The sequence below is a fragment of the Salvelinus fontinalis genome, chromosome 4, assembly GCF_029448725.1.
Source record: "Salvelinus fontinalis isolate EN_2023a chromosome 4, ASM2944872v1, whole genome shotgun sequence".
NCBI lineage: Eukaryota > Metazoa > Chordata > Actinopteri > Salmoniformes > Salmonidae > Salvelinus > Salvelinus fontinalis.
The window spans coordinates 44,560,569-44,588,250 of NC_074668.1; the positions used below are offsets into that span (position 1 = coordinate 44,560,569).

General features: G+C 44.8%; 2 protein-coding genes across 2 annotated transcripts in view; one reads left to right on the forward strand and one right to left on the reverse strand.

The window, feature by feature from the left end:
- LOC129853859 (protein Niban 2-like) overlaps positions 1–27,682 on the reverse strand; it is a 53,736-nt gene that overhangs the window by 7,082 nt on the left and 18,972 nt on the right. The window contains exons 2-11 of the mRNA XM_055920308.1: positions 26,569–26,699; positions 25,187–25,315; positions 23,338–23,443; positions 22,795–22,962; positions 10,681–10,796; positions 6,581–6,685; positions 6,160–6,322; positions 5,221–5,408; positions 4,831–4,986; positions 3,552–3,665 (exon numbers count right to left, since the gene is read on the reverse strand). Coding sequence (XP_055776283.1) covers positions 3,552–3,665; positions 4,831–4,986; positions 5,221–5,408; positions 6,160–6,322; positions 6,581–6,685; positions 10,681–10,796; positions 22,795–22,962; positions 23,338–23,443; positions 25,187–25,315; positions 26,569–26,699 — 1,376 coding nt within the window. The remainder of the gene's footprint in view (positions 1–3,551; positions 3,666–4,830; positions 4,987–5,220; positions 5,409–6,159; positions 6,323–6,580; positions 6,686–10,680; positions 10,797–22,794; positions 22,963–23,337; positions 23,444–25,186; positions 25,316–26,568; positions 26,700–27,682) is intronic.
- LOC129853860 (syntaxin-binding protein 1-like) overlaps positions 1–27,682 on the forward strand; it is a 93,002-nt gene that overhangs the window by 846 nt on the left and 64,474 nt on the right. The window contains exon 2 of the mRNA XM_055920312.1: positions 3,429–3,680. The gene's annotated coding sequence lies outside the window, so the exon portion shown is untranslated. The remainder of the gene's footprint in view (positions 1–3,428; positions 3,681–27,682) is intronic.

Consider the following 27,682-nt stretch of genomic DNA (forward strand, 5'->3'; position numbering starts at 1 on the left):
CAGGCCCTGTGTGTAGCAAACTGACCCTCTCTGCCCATTCATCGCCATTTACACGTTATTGTAGTCTTAGCTTTTTACCCGTTGTTGTCTTAGCCCTCCCAATCAACACCTGTGATTGCTTTATGCCTCCCTCTAATGTCAATATGCCTTGTATACTGTTGTTTAGGGTAGTTCTCATTGTTTTGTTTTACTGCGGAGCCTCTAGTCCCGCTCCACATGCCTCGATTAGCTCCCTTGCCCCACCCCTCACACATGCGGAGACCGCACCTAGCTTAACTGGAGCTTCCAGAGATGCAGCCTCTTTCATCGTCACCCAATGCCTAGGTTTACCTCCACTGTACTCGCACCCTACCATGCACTTGTCTATGCGTTATGCCCTGAATCTATCCCACCACGCCCAGAAGTATACTCCTTTTACTCTCTGTTCCGAACGCACTAGACAACCAGTTCTTATTGTCTTTAGCCGTACCCTTATCCTTCTCCTCCTCTGTTCCTCTGGTGATGTAGAGGTTAACCCAGGCCTTGTGTGTACCAAGGCGCTCTCAATTGTTAACTTCTGTAACCGTAAAAGCCTTGGGTTCATGCGTGTTAACATCAGATTGCTATTCCCTAAGTTTGCTTCATTCACTGCTTTAGCACACTCCGCCAACCCTGATGTCCTAGCCGTGTCCGAATCCTGACTTAGGAAGGCCACCAAAAATTTGGAAATTTCCATCCCCAATTACATTTTCCGTCAAGATAGAACTGCTAAAGGAGGCGGAGTTGCAATCTATTGTAGAGATAGCCTGCAGAGTTCTGTCATACTATCCAGGTCTTTGCCCAAACAGTTCGAGCTACTGGTTTAAAAAAAACATCTCTCCAGAAATAAGTCTCTCACTGTTACCACTTGTTATAGACCCCCCTCAGGTCCCAGCTGTGCCCTGGACACTATGTGAATTGATTGCCCCCCATCTATCGTCAGAGTTTGTACTGTTAGGTGACCTAAACTGGGATATACTTAACACCCCAGCCGTCCTACAATCTAAGCTAGATGTCCTCAATCTCACACAAAGTATCAAGGAACCTACCAGGTACAACCCCAAATCCGTAGACATGGGCACCCTCATAGATATCATCCTGACCAACTTGCCCTCTAAATACACCTCTGCTGTTTTCAACCAGGATCTCAGCGATCACGGCCTCATTGCCTGCGTCCGTTATGGGTCCGCGGTCAAACGACCACCCCTCATCACTGTCAAATGCTCCCTAAAACACTTCTGCGAGCAGGCTTTTCTAAATCGACCTGGCCCAGGTTTCCTGGAAGGATATTGACCTCACCTCGTCTGCAGAGGATACCTGGTTGCTCTTTAAAAGTGCCTTCCTCACCATCTTAAATAAGCATGCCCCTTTCAAAAAAATGTAGAACTAAGAACAGATATAGCCCGTGGTTCCCTCCAGACTTGACTGCCCTTGCGCACTGCACAAGCTTCGAATAGTCCCCGTGATATGCAACTTTTCAGGAAAGTCAGGAACCAATATACACAGTCAGTTAGGAAAGCAAAGGCTTTTTCAAACTGAAATTTGCATCCTGCAGCACTAATTCCAAAAAGTTTTGGGATACTAAAGTCCATGGAGAATAACAGCACGTCCTCCCAGCTGCCCACTGCACTGAGGCTAGGAAACACTCACCACCGATGAATCCACAATAATCTAATATTTCAATAAGCATTTCTCTACGGCCGGCCACGCTTTCCACCTGGCTACCCAATCTGGCTTCTCCTTCACCCAAATCCAGACAGCTGATGTCCTGAAAGAGCTGCAGAATCTGGATCCCTACAAATCAGCAGGGCTAGACAATCTGGACCCTCTCTTTCTAAAATTATCCGCAACCATTGTCGCAATCCCTATTACTAGTCTGTTCAAACTCTTTCATATCGTCTGAGATTCCTAAAGATTGGAAAGCGGCCGCGGTCATCCGCCTCTTCAAAGGGGGAAACACTCTGGACCCAAACTGTTACAGACCTATATCCTTCCTGCCCTGCCTTTCTAAGTTCTTCGAAAGCCAAGTGAACAAACAGATCACAGACCATTTCAAATCCCAGCGTATCTTCTCCGCTATGCAATCCGGTTTCCGAGCTGGTCACGGGTGCACCTCAGCCAGCCGTTTTATTGACCTGGCCAAGGCTTTCGACTGTCACCGTATTCTTATCGGCAGACGACAACATTCTTTATACATCTGGCCCTTCCTTGGACGCTGTGTTAACAAACCTCCAAACGAGCTTCAATGCCAAACACTATTTCCAGGGCCTCCAACTGCTCTTAAACGCATGCTCTTCAACCGATCGCTGCCCACACCCGCCCGCCTAGCATCACTACTCTGGACTGTTCGGACTTAGAATACGTGGACAACTTTAAATACCTAGATGTCTGGCTAGACTGTAAACTCTCCTTCCAGACTCATATTAAGCATCTCCAATCCAAAATTAAATCTAGAATCGGCTTCCTATTTCACAACAAAGTCTTCTTCACTCATGCTGCTAAACATACCCTCGTAAAACTGACTATCCTGCCGATCCTTGACTTTGGCGATGTCATTTACAAAATAGCCTCCAACACTCTACTCAGCAAATTGGATGCAGTCTATCACAGTGCCATCCGTTTTGTCACCAAAGCCCCATATACTACCCACCATTGCGACCTGTATGCTTTCATTGGCTGGTCCTCGCTACATATTAGCCGCCAAACCCACTGGCTCCAGGTCATCTATAAGTCTTTGCTAGGTAAAGTCCCGCCTTATCTCAGCTCAATGGTCACCATAGCAACACCCACCCGTAGCACGCGCTCCAGCAAGTATATTTCACTGGTCATCCAAAGCCAACACCTCCTTTGGCCGCCTTTCCTTCCAGTTCTCTGCTGCCATTGACTGGAACGAATTGCAAAAATCACTGAAGTTGGAGACTTATATCTCCCTCACTAACTTCAAGCATCGGCTGTCAGAGCAGCTTACCGATCGGTGTAGATGTACACATTCCATCTGTAAATAGCCCATCCAACCTACTACCCATCTCATCCCCATAATTGTTTTTTATTTTTTTCTGCTCTTTTGCACATCCTCATCTGCACATCTATCACTCCAGTGTTTAACTGCTAAATTGTAATTACTTCGCCACTATGGCCTATTTATTGGCTTACCTCCTTACTTAATTTGCACACACTGTATACATATTTTCTATTGTGTTATTGACTGTACGTTTGTTTATCCCATGTGCAACTGTGGTTGTTTTTGTCGCACTGCTTTGCTTTATCTTGGCCAGGTCGCAGTTGTAAATGAGAACTTGTTCTCAACTGGCCTACCTGGTTAAATAAAGTTGAAATAAAAAAAATATATAATATGTTACCCATTCATGTGCCTAGCAAGCCATATATGACATTTCTGTGTGCTTATCTAGATTCACTGGTTTTACGCACCAACAAAACTTTTTGGGGGGAGAGCGCAATGGTCTTGATTAGTCATCGTGCCTATGTCATGGTGTGCACTGGGCCAACAGCCATCCCTTCCCTGTCTGCCTTACCTTGATGACCCGGTCCTGGCAGCGCTGGATGCTCTTACAGAGACCCTCTGGCCCCTGGTCCTCCAGACTCTGGTGGAGGATCTGCTCAAAGGTGTACACCGCATCGTCCATTTGCTGCACAGATAAAAGGTTTGTTTATCAGTTTACATTTGAGTCATTTAGCAAACGCTGTTATCCAGAGTGACTTACAGGCAGTGCATTCGACTAAGTTCAGTGGTGGGGAAACAACCACAAATCACAGTCATTGCAAGTAAACCTCTCTTTAAAATGGTCTATACTCTACCAGACAGAAAGAGAACGCAGAGAAATCGGTTTATAAAATGGATCATCATGTGGGCATGTTGGTAACTCAATAAACTGGTGAACTCCACTAAGCAGTCATCCGACAGTGTATAGATCAAGTCCATGATTTGCCTGTTTGCTGAAATCACAAAATGCCAAGCCAAGAACAAAACATTCCATCAGTGTTCATATATTCACCACAAGGGGGCAGTATCTTCCCAACAATTCCTTTATAAGTGGAGCATAACAAAATAGGATTGCTTTCTATATACTAGTTGAATCCTGTCCAATAAACCCCTTCCCTCCCTCCATTCTAAACGAATCACACTCTAAACCCTGAGGGTAGATATTTGCTGCTGTATATCTGAACTATAAACAGAATCTTGGATGCAAAGCAAAGTTCAATTGTTGAACTCTCTGCGACCTTAGCCCCTGTCTGAAAAGTCTCACCCCCAGCAGCTTCTAGCCACTGCAAAGACGACAGCCTATGTGATTCACAGTGGGGGACAGAGTGGTGAATACTTGGCTCTAGGATATCTCTCCAACAACCAACAGCCTGTCAACAGAGACCAGCCAGCCAATGACAGTAAACCACCACTCACTAACCAGAATGTGCTTGTTCTCCAACCACAATAATAAAGAACTCCCCATACTGTAGCTCTGAGGATCTCAGACAAAACAGCATAACGAACAACCACAAAATAAACCTGCAGGCCACATCCACACTTATACACCAGCCAGGAACTCAAATGGAGACCTATCAGCAATTATTTAATTAGTACCTCACCATACTCATACCCCATATGTCAGTTTAGTGAAAAACTGTCCACATCATCAGTAAGAGGTTGTGTCACGTTTTGCAGAATGTAATAAGGTGTGGGAGGGTGTAGTTCACATTTGCATTTTGATCACATTCAATTAAGCTAGGTACGACAACCTATCAGTCATTGCATGTAAAACCTTCATCCTCAATCAGCGCCCGTTAGAAATGTTGTACCTCTCTCATGAGGATCTGTGCCCTCTGGACGAACACGGAGGGGCTGGAGACGTCGAACCTCTGCTGCAGGCCGTCCAGACTCAGGTCCTCCACTTTCTCATAGCAGCTCTGCATCTTCACCGGGTGGAAAGCCAGCATAGAGATCTTCTCCATGTGCTGACGAGCGAGGGAGAGAAGGAGGGAGAGAAGGAAGAGTGAGGCTGGGTTGACAGAATTAACACACAGACCATGGAGACCAGGCTTGGATGATATACGTCTTTCAATTCACGCATCAATTTGTATGCTACACTTCAGATATCACCTAAAATGGGTGGATTGAAAGAACGCAGCTAAACTGTTAAGCTGGATCATTAGACTGACACCCATGTAAATGAATAACAACGTTCTCACCTCTCCCAGTTTTTCCTTGGTGCTGTCGTTCAGTGTGTTCTTGCTCATGTCCACCAGCTCTCTGAAGAAGACGTCCCTGACCTCAGAGAAGCCTCGACTGGTGGGCTCCATCAGGGCCTCCAGGATAGAGCTGATGTAGGGCTGGATGCTCACCTTCAGCAGCTTCTCTGCCTTAGGCAGCGCCACCGCTGGGAGGAAACACAACGAGAGAGAGAGGATGTCAACACACAGACTAGTCTACATGACTTTATAAAAACTGGCAGAAGTTCCACTGTGACTCATTGTGCAACACATGCTTTTCTCAAGATATGATTCGTCCGAAGGAATTCAGCTCCTCTCCATATAAGACTGTTATTGCGACAGACTAAGTCCCCCATGTAACTGTTGATGGAATGCTGCTATTCTTCCTGACTGCCACTCCATGGACGCAGGCTGTCAACATAGCACAAAACTGTCTGTGGCTGTGACAACCACCACCTGTTCAACTGTTGGTAAATATTTGTCACACCACTGGCAAAGAGCCCAGAATAACATACAGGCCAGACATGTACTGTAGGTATTCAGAGTATGAACTAGAATCTACACTTGTACTGCAACTACTGGTATTTACCTACTGTGTGTTCCAAGTTTCCCTGGCTTGGGCACAGATCTAGGATCTGCTTACTCCCCCAAAATCCATTACTGGGTGGACTGTAAAACTGACGTTGGGTCAATGTCTGGGACTAGGGCTCAACTTCATCTTACTGTGGAGGGCTCATACCTTTGAAATATATTTATTTATTTTATTAAGATGGGATAATGAAGAGGAGACATGAAAGGTGGAAAAGTTGGCAAGTCAGAAGTGCAGTGGTGTGGATTCCAACTCATGCCGGCTCTAGTATACGTGAGCTGGGGTCCGCAGCTCAAACAGCTGGACCACACAGGTCACTGAGGGTTCACCTTTGATTTTGTTGCTGACGTGCTCCTTGGAGGTGATGATCTGGTCCATGTCTTTGCGTATGGAGGCCTCTAGAAGGGGGCGTCCAGCCTCACAGCTCTGCACCACAGCCTCATACTGGGCCTGGGCCTGCTTCACCACCAGACCATAAACAGCATCGCAGATCTGCATGGGGACACACAGAGGGTTGTTATGTCTGCATCTTGTATTGAGAAAAGCCACTGGGCCGAAACGTTGACCAAAGTGCCATATTATCCACCTTTGTGAACATGGAATACAAAGATGCAGATCACCTGCGTTCTTGCATCACAACATGACATGGATTCATGTACAAACAGGGAACTCGGAAGCTGATTAAGGAGAATACATTTTCCCTAGTATTATAAAAGGGGTATTTGGTCAGTTGTGTGAGATAGGACTTACCAGCATCCAGTTCCTCTGCCTTTCGTACATTTTGCCTTTCAGCCCCGGGGTGATGAGATCCCTGACCTCAGGAAGAAGTGTCTCCATCACCAGGTTGGCCAGAATCTACAGGGATGGTAGTGGGTTTGAGATCAGATGACAACAATAAGTGTGGTGATGCTGCGCTGTTTGAGACGCAAGACAAATTTCCCAAAAAGGGACGCAAAGTGATTCATGAACTACTGAGACCAATACAGCCATACTTCCAGAGTGATACAATTCGTATGACCTACTAAGGTCACACCAGCTCACTCTCTCCACCTCTGGGCAATGGGGCTAATCTATGGCCTCGGGGCAAAGTATTTAATTATACATGGGAAGTGGTTCATTTTAGGTCTTATTCATGCTTTGCATCTGCTGGAGGGCATCTCCAAAAGTCTGTAGTACTAGTCTACTGTACTTTACCCTCTCGGGTGTGGTCGGCACTCTACACTACAGATATGTCAGAGCTATCGAAACCTGAGAACTGGTTTTTCTAGCCTGATTGCTCTAGATCAGTGGTATTAAACTCACACCCTATGAGGTCCGGAGCCTGCTGGTTTTCTGTTGTACCTGATAATTAATTGCCCCCACCTGGTGTCCCCAGGTCTAAAATAAGTGGGAACTGGCTTTGAGGTCCAGAGTTGAATATAAGGGGCCCAACATTCATCACAATATATTTATCATGACTATCTTCTATTGTACTTATTTGGCCTTGAAGTCAAGAGCTTTGGGCTAGGCTGCGAGTTACTGATCTTGCATGATGATATGGGACAGAGGAATGTGTAGGAGCCGAGTTGGCAATGCTGCCAGAGAATCTTTGTTCTACCATTCTGGTGTATTTCAACTTGAAACAGAACGATGAGTGCTGGTCTTATCTGTAGGGGTCTCATTGGTGGCGTGTCACCGCAGGGACCGGTGAATGACTACCACTGTTTGGTTATTGTTAAAATGTTAGCCAAGGAGTGCAGAGGCAGCAGTCACTGCTGCTACAAGCATAACAGCATCAGGCTATCTGTCCTGATCAGCGTCTTAAGACTTGTTCACAACGCTAGCCTTAATGCTCAACATCGGTTTTGTTTTTCAAATACGTTTTGGAATACTGACTGTTCAAAAAGCAAGTTTACAAGTGACCAAATAGGATGCGTGTATGTTCAGACAGCAGTCATTTTCTTACAAGGCTATGCTAGTTGTCATAGTAATGACGGATGTGTGTGCAGTGGTGTAGGCTGATTGGTAGTGGTGCTCATGCTACCTACCACTCAGAAGTTATGTAGAAAGTTAAGTTGACAATGCCTGCCATGGGCATTTCCCAGTTGCTTTGAATGTTCAAAATCATAGTGTAAGAACACTTTAAAAGCCTCAAATGACTCAGTTTTGTCTAGCAACAAGAGCCAACTAGCTAGCCATTTAGCTTTCTAGCACATTCACTCATTTGTTTGTAAACCGTTAACAAGATAGTTAGCTACCTTGTTCTTGTCAAACTGTCAACAGAGTAGCTAGCAATAAAACAAAATGTGCCAAACCACTTGAGGGCAAATAATAAGGTGCATGGCCAGGAATCAGATTTGTATCTGACTTCAAACCACTTAGGAAGGTGGTTTGAAATGTCTTCTTTAACTTTGAATGTCTTCTTTAACTGGTATCCTCCCCTTCATCTACACTGATTGAAGTGGATTTAACAAGTCAAAAAGACATCAAAAAGGGATCATAGGATTCACCTGGTCAGTCTCATCTCAAAGAGCAGGTTTTCATAATGTTTTGTACACTGTATATACACAGGCTGTGTCTGTCTGTCTGTTGAAAGTGCTGTGTTGTGACTCTGTGGCTAACTCTGAGCCCAAGGCTCCTCGTCTGACCTTTGGTTCCCTCCATCTCCCACTGGAACAATCTGTCTATGAGATACTAAGAATGATGGGTATGAGTCAAGGCCCCCAGGCCCTGTTGTAAGAGCTACAGACATCACACTCACACACACAGACAAAGACTCAGCTCTGCTCCGAGGGGATCGGCACAGTGAGCTCATGCCCACAGGATGCTGTGTCACCAGGGCAGGGGGCATAGTGACATCATCTCTCAGCTGGACTCTACATCCCTGATTGCATCCCAGATTACACCCTATTCCCTACATAGACCCATTTGGCTCTGTTCAAAAGTAGTGCACTACAGTGCATTCGGAAAGTATTCAGACCCCTTGACTTTTTCCACATTGTTACGTTACAGCTGGCGATGTGCGATATAATATGTATTTTTGTTGTATTTTTTATTATTAATATATATATATATTTTTTTTTTTTTTAATCGGTAAGCATATCGAAAACAGTCGATATTGGCTAAAAAAACAACATCGGCCTGATGTCTAGTTTAACGCCGATGTTAAAGCTGATGTGCATATCTATATAACGTAGGTAGATGACGCAATGACGCCACGAAAGATATAGCGCTACACGTGCTATATTCCTAACCTAGCCCACAATGTCTGCTGTGTGTATCGAGCAGTCGTTTGAAAGAGTAAAAACATTTCAGCAAGACAACTCCATTCACGCCAAGATAATGGAATTCATTGCCCTTGACAATCAACTGTTCTCTGTTGTGGATGATGTGGGCTTTCGTCAACTGGTCGAGCACCACGAGCCCCGGTACACACTACCATGTAGGCGCCATTTCTCAGATGTTGCCCTATATTGTTGAAACACACATCCATGAGCTACTTGCTATTAGCTTCACGACTGACATTTGGACCAGCGATGTCAGCCCCATGAGCATGCAGAGTCTGACAGCGCAGTGGGTCGACGAGGATTTCGTACAGAGGAAAGCTCAAGAATGTGCTGGTTCTCATACCGCTGCTGCCATTTCAATGGCAATCGAGAACACGAACACACTCTTAGCTCCATTCGAACAACTGACTTGAGAAAGAAGCTCATCAACTGCGTCTGCAGCAGACGCTCAATAAAACTGCCGACACAGACCGTGGGGTTAACTTGGACAAGTACTCTACGAGAGGCTGTGAACAAGCGAGTCGGTGGCATTCTCTCGGAGCCGATTTACTGTGTCGCCACCATGCTCAACGCATGCTATTGGTATTTTACTGCTGCTGTTAAATTATGTTACTTAACACTTATTATTCTTAACTTCTTAAAGCATCGTTGGTTAAGGGCTTTAAGTTCTACACCGGTTGTATTCGGTGCATGTGACAAATACAATTTGATCTGATAGATGTGCAGCAACGCTCCCCATCCAACCTGGCAGAGCTTGAGAGGATCTGCAGAGAAGAATCGGATAATCTCCCCAAATGCAGGTGTGCCAAGCTTTTAGCGTCATACCCAAGAAGACTCGAGGCTGTAATTGCTGCCAAAGGTGCGTCAACAAAGTACTGAGTAAAGTGTCTATATACACTGCTCAAAAAAATAAAGGGAACACTTAAACAACACAATGTAACTCCAAGTCAATCACACTTCTATGAAATCAAACTGTCCACTTAGGAAGCAACACTGATTGACAATACATTTCACATGCTGTTGTGCAAATGGAATAAACAAAAGGTGGAAATTATAGGCAATTAGCAAGAGACCCCCCAAAAAAGAGTGATTCTGCAGGTGGTGACCACAGACCACTTCTCAGTTCCTATGCTTCCTGGCTGATGTTTTGGTCACTTTTGAATGCTGGCGGTGCTCTCACTCTAGTGGTAGAATGAGACGGAGTCTACAACCCACACAAGTGGCTCAGGTAGTGCAGTTCATCCAGGATGGCACATCAATGCGAGCTGTGGCAAAAAGGTTTTCTGTGTCTGTCAGCGTAGTGTCCAGAGAATGGAGGCGCTACAAGGAGACAGGCCAGTACATCAGGAGACGTGGAGGAGGCCGTAGGAGGGCAACAACCCAGCAGCAGGACCGCTACCTCCGCCTTTGTGCAAGGAGGTGCACTGCCAGAGCCCTGCAAAATGACCTCCAGCAGGCCACAAATGTGCACCCCATTGCCAACACTACTTTTGACCAGAGTCCAAATGTTGTGACGTAGTATATATATAGTGAATAGGGTGCCATTTGGGACACAACCACTGCCATTGGCTGTGGCATCCTTACCTGTGGAGGTGTGCCACACATCATCTCCCAGGTGCCATACTGCCCATGGGCCTGGCGAAAAAGCCTCACTGAGTCTGTGAAGGCTGGCGTCTGCACCTTACTCTCCTCCAACAAACCTATGGGGTAACCACAGAGGATTAGCATTGTTAGTGGAAGTGGACATGGTGAAGGTTGATTTGAAAAACATTGTACAAGTTTGATAATTTATCATAAAATCAGCACTAGCCTGGTCAAGCAGACTGACTGCTGTGCTCACATTTCAAACCAAATTGTGAGCCATCGCACGATCAGACTGGTTCCACCAGGATAATCTCAATTGAAATCTTGAATTCAGGTTTGACAGAAATATACTTGATAAAGAGTTTCCATGCATTCCTAGAGTCTGTTGCAACTTGTGCAGAAAGAGAACTGTCTAGTACAGTGCATTTGGAAAGTATTCAGACCCCCTTTTTCCACATTGTTACTTTAGTCTTACTCTAAAATTGATTAAATAAACTCTACACACACTATCCCATAATAAAAAAGAGAAATACCTTATTTACATAAGTATTCAGACCCTTTGCTACGAGACTCGAAATTGAGCTCAGCTGCATCCTGTTTCCATTGCTCATCCTTGAGATGTTTCTACAACTTGACTGGAGTCCACATGTGATAAATTAAATTGATTGGACATGATTTGGAAAGGCACACACTTCTCTACATAAATTCCCACAGTAACCAGCGCATGTCAGAGCAAAAACCAAGCCATGAGGTCAAAGCAATTATCCATAGAGCGCCGTGACAGAATTGTGTCGAGGCAGAGATCTGTGGAAGGATTCCAAAACATTTATACAGCACTAAAAAGGTCCCCAAAAACACAGTGGCCTCCATTTTTCCTAAATAGAGGAAGTTTGTAACCACCAAGACCCTTCCTAGAGCTGGCTGTGCGGCCTAACTGAGCAATCAGGGAAGAAGAACCCGATGGTCACTCCGACAAAGCTTGATGAAAACCTGCTGCAGAGTACTCAGGACCTCAGACTGGGGTAAAGTTTCACCTTCTGACAGGACAACAACCTTAAGCACACAGCCAAGACAATGCAGAACTGGCTTCGGGACAAGTCTCAATGTCATTGAGTGGCCCAGCCAGAGCCCGGAATTGAACCCGATCAAACATCTCTGGAGAGAACTGAAAATAGCTGTGCAGCAACGCTTCCCATCCAACCTGACAGAGGTTGAGTGAATCTGCAGAAAGGAATGGGAGAAACTCCCCATATACAGGTGTGCCAAGCTTGTAGCATCATACCCAAGAATACTCAAGGCTGTGATCACTGCCTAAGGTGCTTCAACAAAGTACTGAGTAAAGGGTCTGAATACTTGTGTAAATGTGATAATTCCATTTTTTATTATTTGTAAATGTGCAAACATTTCCAAAAACCTGTTTTTGCTTTGTCATTATTGGGTATTGTGTGTCGACTGATGAGGGGAAAAAAACAAGGGTTACCAAGGGTCACCATCTAAATATGGAGGGAAGAGTGAAACAGTCATATGCAATGACCACACCACATACACTCTGTAAAGTCAACTGGATCATTCTCATGTCACGAGTGGCTAGGGTTATTTATCAGAGCTTTGCCATGGCAACCCAGGGAGATTCCACATTATCCACCTTTAGGGAAGTAAATTCTTGTCTCCAACACATTTTTTATTAAAAAATAATAAATCACCCAATCATTCTCCAAATATTGTAGTAGCTATAGAAAGTGACAGTAATCGCATGATATCTGTACATGTTGTTTTGGCAACAGGATTTGTTTTGACCATAAAGTCACAGTTTCGTTGGGCCAGAGTGACTGGTGAACAAGGCTACATCTAATAGATGGCGCACACAGACACACCTCCAGCTTAGATCATCTTCACCTCTACTGAAAGAGTCAACCTGAAGAATTTATTAATGTATCCAGCTGTGTTTGGATCAGGAATCAGACTCTGGCATGTAGACTCACCATCCAAACATACTGTGCATTCGGAAAGTATTAAGACCCCTTGACTTTTCCCACATTTTGTTTCCCCCCCCCTCATCAATCTAAACAAAAATACCCCATAATGACAAAGCAAAAATAGGTTTTTAGAATTTTTTGTACATTTCAACAACAAAAAAAATCAGACCCTTTACTTAGTACTTTGTTGAAGCACCTTTGGCAGCGAGTACTCTCTTGTGTGTCTTCTTGGGTATGAAGCTTCAAGCTTGGCACACCTGTATTTGGGGAGTTTCTTCCATTATTCTCTGCAAATCCTCTCAACCTCTGTCAGGTTGGATGGGGAGCGTTGCTGCACAGGTATTTTCAGGTCTCTCCAGAGATGTTCGATCAGGTTCAAGTCTGGGCTCTGGCTGGGCCACTCAAGGACAGTAAGAGACTTGTCCCAAAGTCACTCCTGTGTTGCCTTGGCTGTGTGCTTAGGGTCACTGTCCTGTTGGAAGGTGAACCTTTGCCCCAGTCTGAGGTCATGAGTGCACTGGAGCAGGTTTTCATCAAGGATCCCTCTGTACTTTGCTCTGTTTAGCTTTCCCTCGATCCTGACTAGTTTCCCAGTCCCTGCTGCTGAAAAACATCCCCACAGCATGATGCTGCCACGACCTTGCTTCACCCTAGAGATGTTGCCAGGTTTCCTCCAGAGGTGAAGCTTGGCATTCAGGCCAAAGAGTTCAATCTTGGGTTTCATCAGCCTAGAGAATCTTGTTTCTCATGGTCTGAGTCTTTGGGTGACTTTTGGCAAACTCCAAGCAGACTATCATGTGCCTTTTACTGAGGAGTGGCTTCCGTCTGGCCACTACCATAAAGGCCTGATTGGGGGAGTGCTGCAGAGAAGGTACTCCCATCTCCACAGAGGAACTCTGGAGCTCTGTCAGAGTGACCATCGGGTTCTTGGTCACCTCCCTGACCAAGACCCTTTTCCCCCAATTGCTCAGTTTGGCCAGGCTGCCAGCTCTAGGAAGAGTCTTGGTGGTTCCAAACTTCTTCCATTTAGGAATGGAGGAGGCCACTGTGTTCTTGGGGACCTTCAATGCTGCAGACATTTTTTGGTACCCTTCCCCAGATCTGTGCCGATACAATCATGTCTCGGAGCTCTATGGACAATTTCTTCGACCTCTTTTCCCCCAATTGCTCAGTTTGGCCAGGCTGCCAGCTCTAGGAAGAGTCTTGGTGGTTCCAAACTTCTTCCATTTAGGAATGGAGGAGGCCACTGTGTTCTTGGGGACCTTCAATGCTGCAGACATTTTTTGGTACCCTTCCCCAGATCTGTGCCGATACAATCATGTCTCGGAGCTCTATGGACAATTTCTTCGACCTCTTTTCCCCCAATTGCTCAGTTTGGCCAGGCTGCCAGCTCTAGGAAGAGTCTTGGTGGTTCCAAACTTCTTCCATTTAGGAATGGAGGAGGCCACTGTGTTCTTGGGGACCTTCAATGCTGCAGACATTTTTTGGTACCCTTCCCCAGATCTGTGCCGATACAATCATGTCTCGGAGCTCTATGGACAATTTCTTCGACCTCATGGCATGGTTTTTGCTCTGTCATGCACTGTCAACCTGTGGGACCTTATATAGACAGGTGTGTGCCTTTCCAAATCATATCCAATCAATTGAATTTACCACAGGTGGACTCCAATCAAGTTGTAGAAACATCTCACGGATGAACAATGGAAACAGGATGCACCTGAGCTCAATTTCGAGTCTCATAGCAAAGGGTCTGAATACTTATGTAAATAAGTTTTTTTTTTTTTTTTTTTTATAAATTTGCACAAAAAAAACTCGAAACCTGTTTTCTCTTTGTCATATTGTGTGTACTAGATGGCTTAAATAAAAACGAATTCTCATCAAATTTAGAATAAGTCTAACGTAACAAAATGTGGAACAATTCAAGGGGTCTGAATACTTTCTGAATGCACTGTACATGAGCTAATCTAACCAAAGCATCAGAACTAATCATGTGAAATCCTGTCTTGTGATAAAAATGGGGAATTCATAAATTAACTCTAGCCATGACAAAGACAGGAAGTATGTTGTGCAGGGTGGGGGAGTGAGTGGGATGTGTGAGTGAGAGTTCGGCCTGGGAGCATGAATTAGGGGGGGGGGGGGAAGTAGAGCTTCTAGCTACAGGCAGGAAGTCTACAGCCCCAAACTACCTCCCTTTCTGAAAGCTCTGTGTGTGTGTGTGTGTGTGTGTGTGTGTGTGTGTGTGTGTGTGCACGTGTTGAAAGAGTGTGAGGGTGGGAGCCAGGCAATTTATCTTGGCACTGCCTCATGAGAACGTGGAGGGGATTTTTGCCAGCCCAATAAAGTCTGTACCCCGGATCTAAAGTCAAATTAGACTAAGAGACTAGTTTATGCTGAAATTCCAGTACTGTATATCAATTGATCAGCATCTGTAGAGAAAGAATGGCCTGGTCAGTTTGAGGCTGGTTGTGGTTCAGCAACACCTCCTTATAGTGAGTAGTCTTGTGTGTGCGTTTTTTTAAATTTTAAATAGTCTGCTTTGTTGTCAGATGGTCCAGCTTCAGAGCTGACTAGGGAGATTTGTATTCAACTTAGAAATCCCTATATCATATGCTTTTCGGACATGGTGATCATAGCAACTTTTTCCAGATCATATACAGCCCTACAGTGTGGTTTTCATTAAAGAAGTGTCATATTCTCAAGTTGGACAAAGTAACATGGTCACAACTGTCAATGTAGACAGAGGTCAATAGAAACCACTGACAGATACAACGATCAAAATCGTACTTGTCACACGCGCCGAATACAACAGGTGTAGACTTTACCGCAAAATGCTTTCATTCGAGCCCTTTCCCAACAATGCAGTTAAAAAGAAAGAAAGTGAACAAATAGATAAAGAAAATAGAAACAGCATAACGATGCAATTTACAAGGAGTACCGTTACAAGGTGGTTGGGGTGATTGAGGTAATATGTACAGTATATGTAGGTTTGGTTAAGTAATTGAAGTACTATGTACATGTAGGTCGGCAGTAAAAAGCAGAACGTTTGGGTAGCCGTTTTTTTAGCCGTTTGAACTTTTCAGCAGTCTTATGGCTTGGGGGTAGAAGCTGTTCAGGGTCTTGTTGGTTCCATACTTGGTGCATTGGTGCGCGGTAGCAGAGAAAACAGACAGGCTACAGCCACCCAAGTCAGACAATTTTTAGGGCCTTCCTCTGACACCACCTGGTATAGAGGCAGGGAGCTCGGCCCCAGTGATGTACTGGGACGTACGCACTACCCGCTGTAGCGCATTGCGGTCGGATGCCGAGCAGTTGCCATACCAAGCGGTGATGCAGCCAGTCAAGATGCTCTCGATGGTGCAGTTGTAGAACTTTTTGAGGATCTGAGGGCCTATGCCAAATCCTTTCAGCCTCCTGAGGGGGAAGAAGAGTTGTCCTGCCCTCTTCACGACTGTGTCTGGACCATGATAGATCCTTAGTGATCGGTCCATACCACTCTGCATCCCACTGCTGGCTTACCTCTGAAGCTAAGCAGGGTTGGTCCTGGTCAGTCACTGGATGCTGCAGGAAGTGGTGTTGGAGGGCCAGTAGGAGGCACTATTTCCTCTGGTCAAAAATTTAAAATAAAATCATGCCCAGGTTCCAGTTGGCTCATTCATCCACACTCCTCTCCCCTATAACTATTACCCAGGTCGTTGCTGTAACTGAGAATGTGTTCAGTCAACTTACCTAGTAAAATAAGAAAATAAAAAAAGTGATGTGGACACCGAGGAACTTGAAGCTCTCGACCGTCTCCACTACAGCCCCATCGATGTGAATGGGGGCGTGCTCAGCCCTCCGTTTCCCTTCTACAACCTCATCAATGCTGGCTATTCCTGCCGCTCCCCACCATGCTAACGTCAGTCTGCATGATTCCTAGGGTTTTGTCCCAAATGGCACCACATTCCCTATATAGTGCACTACATACATTGGGAACAGGGTGCCATTTGGAACACAGCCCTAGTGCTGGACATAAGCGATGAATGAGGAGTAAATCCTGTGGCCCCTGAAGGTGAAGCCTTCATTCATGGTCAGCAGGGTGTCCGTCTGCTGGACAGGGTCCCTCTGTGTTCGGCCCCTAGCCCCCAGCCTGCTCTAGGAAGGAGGGTGGGGGTGGGGAGAGCCAGGGCAGTGCGGCCCGCCTGAGGAAATTAATTGCCGCCACATACCAGACTTTATTGAGCCTGCAGTCTAAACATCGAGCTACAGAGCAGTTGTTCATACACTGCTCTGACCGACCACTCAGGGTTTGACTACATGAAGACATGCATGTTCCAAATGGCACCCTATTCCCTATATAGTGCACTATAGGTCCTGGTCAAAAGTAGTGCACTATCTAGGGAACAGGGTGCCATTTGGGAAGCGCACGTGACGTGCACTTTAGACTCAATCGACAACATTGTGGTCCACTTCTTTATGAGGCGCAGGCTGGAGCTTCTACACATTGTATACACTTAATGATGTGTTTTTTTAGGTTGGCCTGTGTCTTTGCTCTGGTCACACAAGGCTACAGGGACATATCAAATAGTACTTGAAGTATTTGCCTCATGCTACAGAAATTGGATATGGACTAATGTTCTATGGGCTGATCTGGCTCGGGAAAAGGCAAACTTACTTATAGTACTTAAAGTGAGTACAAATGTGAGTTTTGGGGCATGCTCTAGACCAGTGTTTCCCAACTCCGGTCCTCGAGTACCCCCAACTGTATATATTTTTTGTTGCGGCCCGGACAAGCACACCTGATTCTACTTGTCAACTAAGTTGAATCAGGTGGTTTTGTCCAGGGCTACAACAAAAATGTGTGCTGTTGGGGGTACTCGAGGACCGGAGTTGTTAAACACTGATTCTAGACTCCCTGATATGACAGAAAGAAAGAGCTGTACTGTACATCCACGGAAGCCCTGGCCGCCAGGCAGATGAGATCTTTCACTGAGGACTAAATCAGATTAGAAAAGTAACAAAGTTGTCGGTCGAGAATCCCAAGAATGACAGCTGCCTGCTAACAGATTCCTTTATCAAGTTCTCTCTATCGAGTTAGAGCTTGTTACATGTAACAATTTGCCTAAAAGAAAAGGGGTCTAAGGTTAGCCCCTGGTGCCTGTCAACTCCTTCATTATCTCTTCCTCTCAACCAAGAACATGTTGCCAGCACATGCTTCCAGTTTGGGCTAAATTACATGCAGACCCTGGCTTGTTAGGTCACACAACACACTGTCCGCCCACTCACATACACCCTCACAGACTCGGTGCTTAGCATGCCTACTAACAACTCAATTAAGTCACATAATGACTTCAATTAAGCCATCATAGATTTTGGACTGGGGGAACTTAGTAAGTCAATCCATGTCAATCCCAAAAAGGCACTCTGTTCCCTTGCGTGCACTACTTTTGACCAAGGTGTTCATATAAACCCTCTTACTCCTCTCCCACAACATTTAACTCCCCCTGGAGTACTATCAAAAGGCACTGCGAGTCCTGTGTTGAGGAGCACCAGAGCATGTGAGTCAGAGGGAACCTTCCTCTCTCTCTTCTGTTCGTGTTGACTGCCTGGTCTGGTCTGTACCACTGCTAGCTAGCTCACCTGTCCATGTATAGTGCACGCAGAGCGGATTCCAGCAGCAGGCAGGGCCGCCCACAGTCACAGCCAGACCTAGGTTCACCTACCATTTGAAATCATTTACAAATACTTCATCTGTGCTTGATTGAGCTTGCCTTGCTTCATGGAACAATGGAATAGTCCCTAACCCTGCCCATCTGGCACTTGTGGCAGGCTAAAGCAAACGCACAAAATATTTCAACGATTTCAAATAGTATTTGAACCCAGGTCCCGTCACAGCTGCTCCCTAATACCAGAGTAGCCATAACTCAAACAGGGGGAGAGATATACGAGTGAGGTAGTTTACATTGTAGCAGTGTGAAGTACACTGACTGGTGGGTGACGTGATGTCGTCTGAACCCACTCATCCCAGGCATTGTGGCTTCTAGCTGTTCTCTGCTCACCAGCCTCACCGTTTCATGATGGTTCCTGTGTTTCTCGCGCAAGATCCTATCCACATACGGGTGAAATAAAAGAGCCAAGTAGGTTTGCAGTCCAGTACATTATGTTAACTAACTTCTAGGGACCTATTGATAGTGTCTTGGATCGGTTAGGGCACCCATGTTGGCTCTGAAGAGCCATGCAACGACGATGCTGGTAAAGACTCAAGTATAACTACATAGATTATACATAGTTCTATGGTTTTGGCATGACTTCATTGGGCATGCATCCGTTTCTCTACAGTATAATTTGCAGCCACGGCACACGATCACTGACATCTGCAGTAACATCCAGTTAGTTAGCTATAACATCTTCAAGTGGACTGAAACAGAAACGCAGGTGGATGTTGCACTGGAAAGGTTTTGACTATGGAGTAGACTGCACGTGTCAGCCGTTTACCTGGTCCCCGTTACGACAGCAGAGACATTTTGCCGGGAGTACCTGCCTGCCACTCTTAACTGTCAGTTTTGTTGTAACGCCTGTTGAGCTGCCGCTGACTCTTGAACATATTTCTGAACTTACATAAACAGTACGTCACACACACGATTCCCTATATTTAAAGTTTGACAACTGGTAATGTAAACTACATTTGTAACATTGACAGGCACTTGTCTGTGCATGTGTCACACTCTCTTGTTTACAATTCTGTGCATTGTGCAGGGCAGCCAAAAGGTTGGATAGTCAGACCCTAGACTCATCCACAGGCATGAAATACAAGCGAACAAAGCTAAACAAAGTTGAAAGAATTGAAAAAGACTGTTGGATAGCAACACATCTAAAGTTAGGGAGTAACCAATGAATATGTAAATTATTGATGCATCTTGCACAATGGAAAATGTACTTAACAGTGAAGTTGAAAGCTCATTACCGCAAGGCATATTTATGTTGATTCAACCTCCAGAACATCAACAACTAGTATAGCTAAGTAACAAACCTAAAGTAAATCAGATTTTTTCTGGAGCCTTTTGCATTCCTTTGATGTTTTAAATGGAAACTGTGCACAAATACTGCATATTAAAAGCCTGTTAATATTAAATGAAGTGCCCTTTAATATGGAGCACATGGAAAATTCCATAACTCGGGACTTGATAAAACTCAATAAATATATCTTTTGACTTAAAGACTTGCTAAAGTGCCAACATTTCTCAAAGTTTTCACCGTCATTGTAAGGGCTGTTATTATTTTGTTTCTTTGACTACAGTGAGTCATTTCATGTGTTTGGTGATTCATTTTAGGTTCATAAAAATGTGTCCCTCATTTTAAGGCCAACCTTGTTTCGTGAACTGAACTCTCGTTTTAATATGGCGAAACTATTCCTTTAAATAAAATAATAAACTCACATGAAACATTGAACATCTAATAGTTAAATCATAGTGTAAAAGCAGGTGAGCTGGTTTGGCAAATAAACATATGTGTTGGAAAACTGAGCAGGTCAAGCGTAACACGTCAGCTCTGTTACCCATAGATACAGACTAGAAATGTTTTTAAATTCAATTGTCCCTCCCTGTTGCACAGAACAAACTTCCATTCCCCCTGTCACAAGGGGATTTATGGCTGATTTAAGATAAAGTAACAGGGCTGACAATCTTATTTGGCCTTTCATATGCACTTACTATAGTCATTTTATAAATTTAACCTCGAGCTAAACACTTCCTGCTCACTTCGAGGCAATCAACCTGGGTCCTCCATAGAGGACCCCCACTGCTGAAGAGGACTGGGAGCTCTCGATCTCTGTGGCAGACGTAAGTAAGACTTTCAAGCGCGTGAACACTCGTAAAGCAGCCGCCCCAGATGGTAACTCTGGCCGTGTCCTCAGAGCTTGCGCAGACCAGCTGGCTGGAGTGGTTAAGGACATATTCAACCTTTCCCTGTGATCCTTCAAGATGTTCCCTTTTTTCCCCTGTACCCAAGCAAACAAAAGGTGACCCTGTAGCACTCATTTCCATCATCATGAAGTGCTTTGAGAGGCTGGTCAAGGACTACATCGGCTCCACCTTACCTGACACCTTGGGCCTAGTACAGTTTGCGTACCGTCAAAACAGATCTTAGGACGAAGCAATCGTCATTGCTCTGCACGATTCCCTGTCCCACCTGGACAAGAGGAATACTGTACATATGTGCCAATGCTTTTCGTTGAATACAGCCCAGCTTTCAACACCATAGTCCCCTCCAGGCATGTCATTAAGCTCAAGGCCCTGGGTTTGAACACCTCCCTCTGCAACTGGATCCTGGACTTCCTGACAGGCAGACCCCAGGTGCTAAGGTTAGGCAACACCACCTCCACCACGCTGACTCTCAACACAGGGTCCCCCCCCCCCAGGGTGTGTGCTCAGTGCCCTCCTGTACTCCCTGTACACCCGTGACAACGCACGACTCCAACACCATCATTAAGTTTGCCAACGACATGGCGGTGGTGGGCCTGATTGCCAAGTCAGCCTACAGAGAGGAGGTTAAACAGCCTCTCCCTCAACGTCAGCAAAACCAAGGAGCTTGAACGAGGACTACAGGAAGCTCTTTATTTGTACGTTTTTGAATTTGCGAACATGGAGACATTGACATCAATACAACATATCCAGTCCTTTATCCCCCCCACCCACCCCACCAAGGCAACATTTATTAAACAAAATTAAGCAGAATGATTAAAAAATACAATTTAAATTAAATAAATAATATACACAAAAGAGAAAATACAATGAATAAAATAAATTAGGTCTCACAATAACAATGGAATCATATCTGCACACTGTAGCCAGTGACATAACTGCCTATACTGACAAAATTATAGTTATTCTCCACTAGCAGCTCAAATACCATCTGGCCAATACAGCGTCCCCAGTCCTGGCCCCGGGGACCAAAGGGGGTACAAATCCCCACCCCTGCATCCAACGCACTTGACTCCAGACAGAAGTTTGGTATCGAGTTAGTACGCACCCTATTGACGGGGCTGTAGCTGAGAGGGTGAAAAGCATTAAAGTTCTTCGGCATGCACATCAAAGAGGACCTGACATGGACCAATCACGCCAACACTGTGGTGAAGCCAGCGCAACAGCGCCTATTCAACCTCAGGCTACTGAAGAAAACCAGGGAGTACAGGAGGGGGCTGATCACACCCCTGGAAGGCCCCCGTGTTGAGAGTCAGCTGTGGTGGAGGTGGCCCTCAGATCCTCAAGAAGTTCTACAGCTGCACCACGAGAGCATCTTGACAGGCTGCATCACCACCTGGTATGGCAACGCCCTCAACCGCAAGGCTCTACAGAGGGTGGGTGCAAGCTTCCCAAAACTTCACTGGGGGCGAGCTCCCTGTCCTCCAAGGCATCTACACCAGGCGGTGTTTGAGGAAGGCCCAAAAGGTTATTAAGGAATCCAGTCACCCGAGCGATGGACTGTTCACTCTGCTACAGCTTCTATCACCTTCAGACTGTTGAACAGATAACCTTAGCGGTCTCCCTGAACAGACCTGTACCTTGTGACTATTACACCCTTGAGACCATCTGCACCTTAGAGACTATTTGCACTGTCCACACATCCAACCCTTATACACACACAAACACACACATTGCGTGCAGCTGCATTCCGAATTGATGATTACTTGTGTGCTGCCAGCTGTGGGCATGTGGGCAGGATTGAAACAAACCTAACCTTCATTTACGTTGTGATGCAGTCAAGACTACAAGTCTCAAGACTACAAGTCTCAAAAAACGAGACTGACCTTTTGACCAGAATTATCCTATTTACACTTAGTAGTCAATTTTGTCGGTAGAATAAATGTTTCTGATTCATATCGATGCCTCATAGGCTGTTTTCTAAATTTAGTTTAGGGGCAGTTGCTCTTTAAGTTTAACAGGTGCTCTTTACGACAGACTTAAAACGAGGTGAAATAAAACAGGGGTTTTTTCCTCACCAAGTTAGGTACTCAATTGGTGGAATGACCCTAAGATCTGTGGAATTGTGTGCTTAACATGTGCTCCACTACCACATCATTAAATGTGAATTTTTGGATTTTTATGGGCTCTACAGTGTGTCTAGGTTTGAATGTTTGTTGAATGTTTGTGTGGGTTTTACTCACCATCATTGGTATGTCTCACACAGTCCTGAAAAACTGCATGCCACTTCTTCTGCTCTTTCTCCGTTACCACACAGAAGTAGTAGTGGCGGGCATACGGGTGCCACAGGATCAGAAGGAACTCGGTGGCACACTTCAGGAAGGGAGCGTTGCCCACTTTAGCCTTTACATCTGAAACACGCATTCCTCTATCAGTCGGTGGCCACATCGCCCTTTCTGCATGGTTTTGGAATCATACACTCACACTGAAAACTTAAAAGCCCAGTATAGTCAAAAAGCAGATTTCCCTGTGTTTTACATGGCATTTGAATACTAGTAGTTTAAAGTAATACTGAGAAATTGAGAAACATATGATCACACCTATAGCCTCGAGTTCTTTAGAACATCAAATGAAATTGAGATGTTCATAATAAGAACAGTATTACGCCTTCCATTTTAAAGGATTATATTTGACAATTGGGTGAGCAGTTGCAACATGTGCCTCACGCCCACCCCTGCTACTCTCCTCCACACCTCCCCTGGTTTTCAGTCGTAACATGTTCTCACCAGGCAGGCTGTTGTTGAGTAGCTCCAGGTACTGATCCATCGAGGTCAGAACTTTGTATCCGGCACAGTTGATGGTTCCTTTGGGGTGCAGCCCTCTCTCATGAGACTGGACGGGAACATAAGGACATGGTAGACTTAAGAGAATGATACATTCAGATATAGTAGCATTTCATTGGCTAATTCACTAATACGGACATAAAATACACCATCATAATGCAACTGAGCTAAGGTGTGTGTGTATATTATATATCACACACACACACACACACACACACACACACAACCAGTCAATTTGACACAACTACTCATTCAAGGGTTTTTCTTTATTTTTACTACATTTTACATTGTAGAATAATAGTGAAGACATCAAAAACGATGAAATGACACATATGGAATCATGTAGTAACAAAAAAAAAGTGTTAAACAAATCAAAATATATTTGAGATACTTCAAAGTAGCCACCCTTTGCCTTGATGACAGCTTTGCACACGCTTGGCATTCTCTCAACCAGCTTCACCTGGAATGCTTTTCCAACAGTATTGAAGGAGTTCCCACATATGAGAACTTGTTGGCTGCCTTTCCTTCACTCTGCGGTCCAACTCATCCCAAACCATCTCAATTGGGTTGAGGTCGGGACCCGTGGAGGCGAGGTCATCTGATGTAGCACTCCATCAATATCCTTGGTTAAATAGCCCTTACACAGCCTGTAGTTGTGTTTTGGGCCATTGTACTGTTGAAAAACAAATGATAGTCCCACTAAGCGCAACCCAGATGGGATGGTGTATCGCTGCAGAATGCTGTGGTAGCCATGCTGGTTAAGTGTGCCTTGAATTCTAAATGAATCGCAGTGTCACCAGCAAAGCACCCCCACCCCATCACACCTCCTCCTCCATGCTTCATGATGGGAACCACACATGCGGAGAACATCCGTTCACCTACTCTGTATCTCACAAAGACATGGTGGTTGGAAACAAAAATCTCAAACTTGGACTCACCAGACCAAAGGACAGATTTCACCGGTCTAATGTCCATTGCTCATGTTTCTTGGCCCAAGCAAGTCTCTTCTTATTATTGGTGTCCTTTAGTAGTGGTTTCTTTGCAGCAATTCGACCACGAAGGCCTGATTCAAGCTGTCTCCTTTGAACAGTTGATGTTGAGATGTGTCTCTTACTTGAACTCTGTGAAGCATTTATTTGGGCTGCAATCTTGAGGTGCAGTTAACTAATGAAGGTATCCTCTGCAGCAGAGGTAACTCTGGGTCTTCCTTTCCTGTGGTGGTCCTCAAATGAGAGCCAGTTTCATCATTGCGCTTAATGGTTTTTGCGACTGCACTGGAAGAAGTTTTTTAAGTTCTTGAAATTTTCCAGATTGACTGACCTTCATGTCTTAAAGTAATGACGGACTGTTGTTTGTCTTTGCTTATTTGAGCTGTTCTCACCGTAATATGGACTTGGTCTTTTACCAAATAGGGCTATCTTTTGTATACCCCCTACCTTGTCACAACACAACTAATTGTGTCAAACGCATTAAGGAAACAAATTCCACAAATGAACTTTTAACAAGGCACACCTGTTAATTAAAATGCATTCCAGGTGACTACACCATGAAGCTGGTTGAGAGAATTCCAAGAGTGTACAAAGCTGTCATCAAGGCAAAGGGTGAATACTTTGAAGAATCTCAAATGATTCCATATGTGTTACTTCATAGTTTTGAGGTCTTCTCTATTATTCTACAATGTAGAAAATAGTAAAAAATAAAGAAAAACCCTGGAATGAGTAGGTGTGTCGAAACTTTTGACTGGTACACTGTGTGTGTGTGTGTGGGACATTTGAATTAAATTCTCCCTTACCGCTTTGTTGTCATAGTAGTTAATGTTGTAGGAGTCAGGAACGAAGAGGAAACGGTTTCTCCATTTCTTGTTCTCCTCCAGAAACTGGAACAGAGCTCCAGAGAAGATGGACCTATTCTCCAGCGGGGCCTGAGTGGGACAGACAGGGGAGTCAGTACACATCCCAATGATGACTGGCAAGAACGGACATCACCTCTGTGTGGATAGAGCCATATTCATGGATAGTATATTTTTACGTCAACAATAAATTCCATGATTTTGTAATACTCCAGAAAGCCAAGGAGTGGCTTAAAGCTTTAAGCCTTTGCGTTCTTTTAGAAACATCAGGCATACTTATACTGCATGCCATGTGTAATACTACTGTCTGTAAGTGATATCTCCACTGTAGCCTCCGAGACTGGTGTAGTGTTGTTTAGTTTACCCAATCATAAGCCCACCCAGTCAGTATTGTTGTTCTCAGGAAAACAGCAGGCATGTCTCAAGAACCTCACTTACTCACCAGAGACAATTAAACTATGTGTATCCCAAATGACACCCTATTACCTTAGTAGTGCACTACTTTTGAACAGAGCTACATAGGGAATAGTGTGGCACTTCTGATGCGGATCAAGACTTCGGTCACTTCCACACAGCTTCATGTAGTTATAGTAGCATTCTGAGTGCAGCGGTAGCACCGACAGAACGTAACAGTTTCTCTTTACAAAAAGGTAATGGCACTGTGCAGGCTTGAAAAGGGTGAATTAAACCATGGCTAGAGACACTGGACACCAAGGAGAATACAAATAAAGAGTTTACTAGGCGTGACGCCACTCGCTCTAAAGTCAACTGTAGCAGTTGTTCAAGCTTACTTCTCACTTTGTCAGTAGCACGGTTAACTTGAGATCTCACTGCGGATGAGGTCACCACGACACACCATGGCTGCTTGTTCCTCACTAGCCTGCTAGCTAACATCTGCTACACAGAGATAGAGCCATACAAGGAAAACGGAGATCTTTCCCTCCGTACCATGTAACTCTAAAGCAGACTACTGGCTGAAGTGGAAGTGGCCAGCGAAAATCAAGGCTACTCTCAATCTGTATTTATAATAAACTATCTTGTGATCTAAACACACTTAAATCTTCAGAACACACTGAAAGCATGGGAGTGTAAATCAGCATCTGTCCTGAGTCACTCTTAGATTGCCACTCATTTGATGTAGTGTGATGTGAGCTTCAGGTTCAACATAATGTGGGCAAAGTGTCCCAAATGTCAGCAATTCATGAGAAACTGCAGATATTATTCCATCACCTTCTCAGGGAAGACACAGTAGGAATAAAGGAGTATGGAAGAGGGGAACAAGAGGAGGAGAAGAAACGGACAGGAGAGGAGGACGTGTTCGTTACCTTGCGGCGCAGCAGCTGTGGCTGGGGCCCCCCTCCTCCCTCAATGTCAAAGCGGACCTTGTTGAAGAGGGCCACTGCATACTGCTGCTCATACAGACGGCCAAACTCTCCAATCACCTCGCCTGTCCGGGCTGCATGGGGAAGGGAGGAGAGGCGGTGTTACAAATTAAGTGGTGTATAATGACACACAGCCACATGCTCCAAACAGGAGGCTCCTGCTCTATAGGCCATTCTGGCTCCGACAATGCTTACTTAATGACATATTCCCCATGTCAACAGTGATGTATTAGTTAGTGTATTCTGAATTAATGTGTTACAGTTGAAGTCGGAAGTTTACATACACTCAGGTTGGAGTCAGTAAAATTTGTTTTTCAACCACTCCACAAATTTCTTGTTAACAAACTATTGTGTTGGCAAGTCAGTTAGGACACCTACTTTGTGCATGACACAAGCCATTTATCAAACAATTGTTTACAGACAGATTATTTCACTTATAATTCCAAGTGTCACAATTCCAGTGGGTCAGAAGTTTATATTCACTAAGTTGACTGTGCCTTTAAACAGTTTGGAAAATTCCAGAAAATTATGTCATGGCTTTAGAAGCTTCTGATAGGCTAATTGACTTAATTTGAGTCAATTGGAGGTGTACCTGTGGATGTATTTCAAGGCCTACATTCAAAAGCAGTGCCTCTTTGCTTGACATGGGAAAATCAAAAGAAAACAGCCAAGACCTCAGACAAAAGAATTGTAGACCTCCACAAGACTAGTTCATCCTTGGGAGCAATTTCCAAACGCCTGAAGGTACCACGTTCATCTGTACAAACAATAGTATGCAAGTATAAACACCATGGGACCACGCAGACGTCATACTGCTCCGGAAGGAGACGCGTTCTGTCTCCTAGAGATGAACGTACTTTGATGCGAAAAGTGCAAATCAATCCCAGAATAACAGCAAAGGACCTGTGAAGATGCTGGAGGAAACCGGTACAAAATGATCTATATCCACAGTAAAACGAGTCCTATATCGACATAACCTGAAAGGCCGCTCAGCAAGGAAGAAGCCACCGCTCCAAAACCGCCATAAAAAAGCCAGACTACGGTTTGCAACTGCACA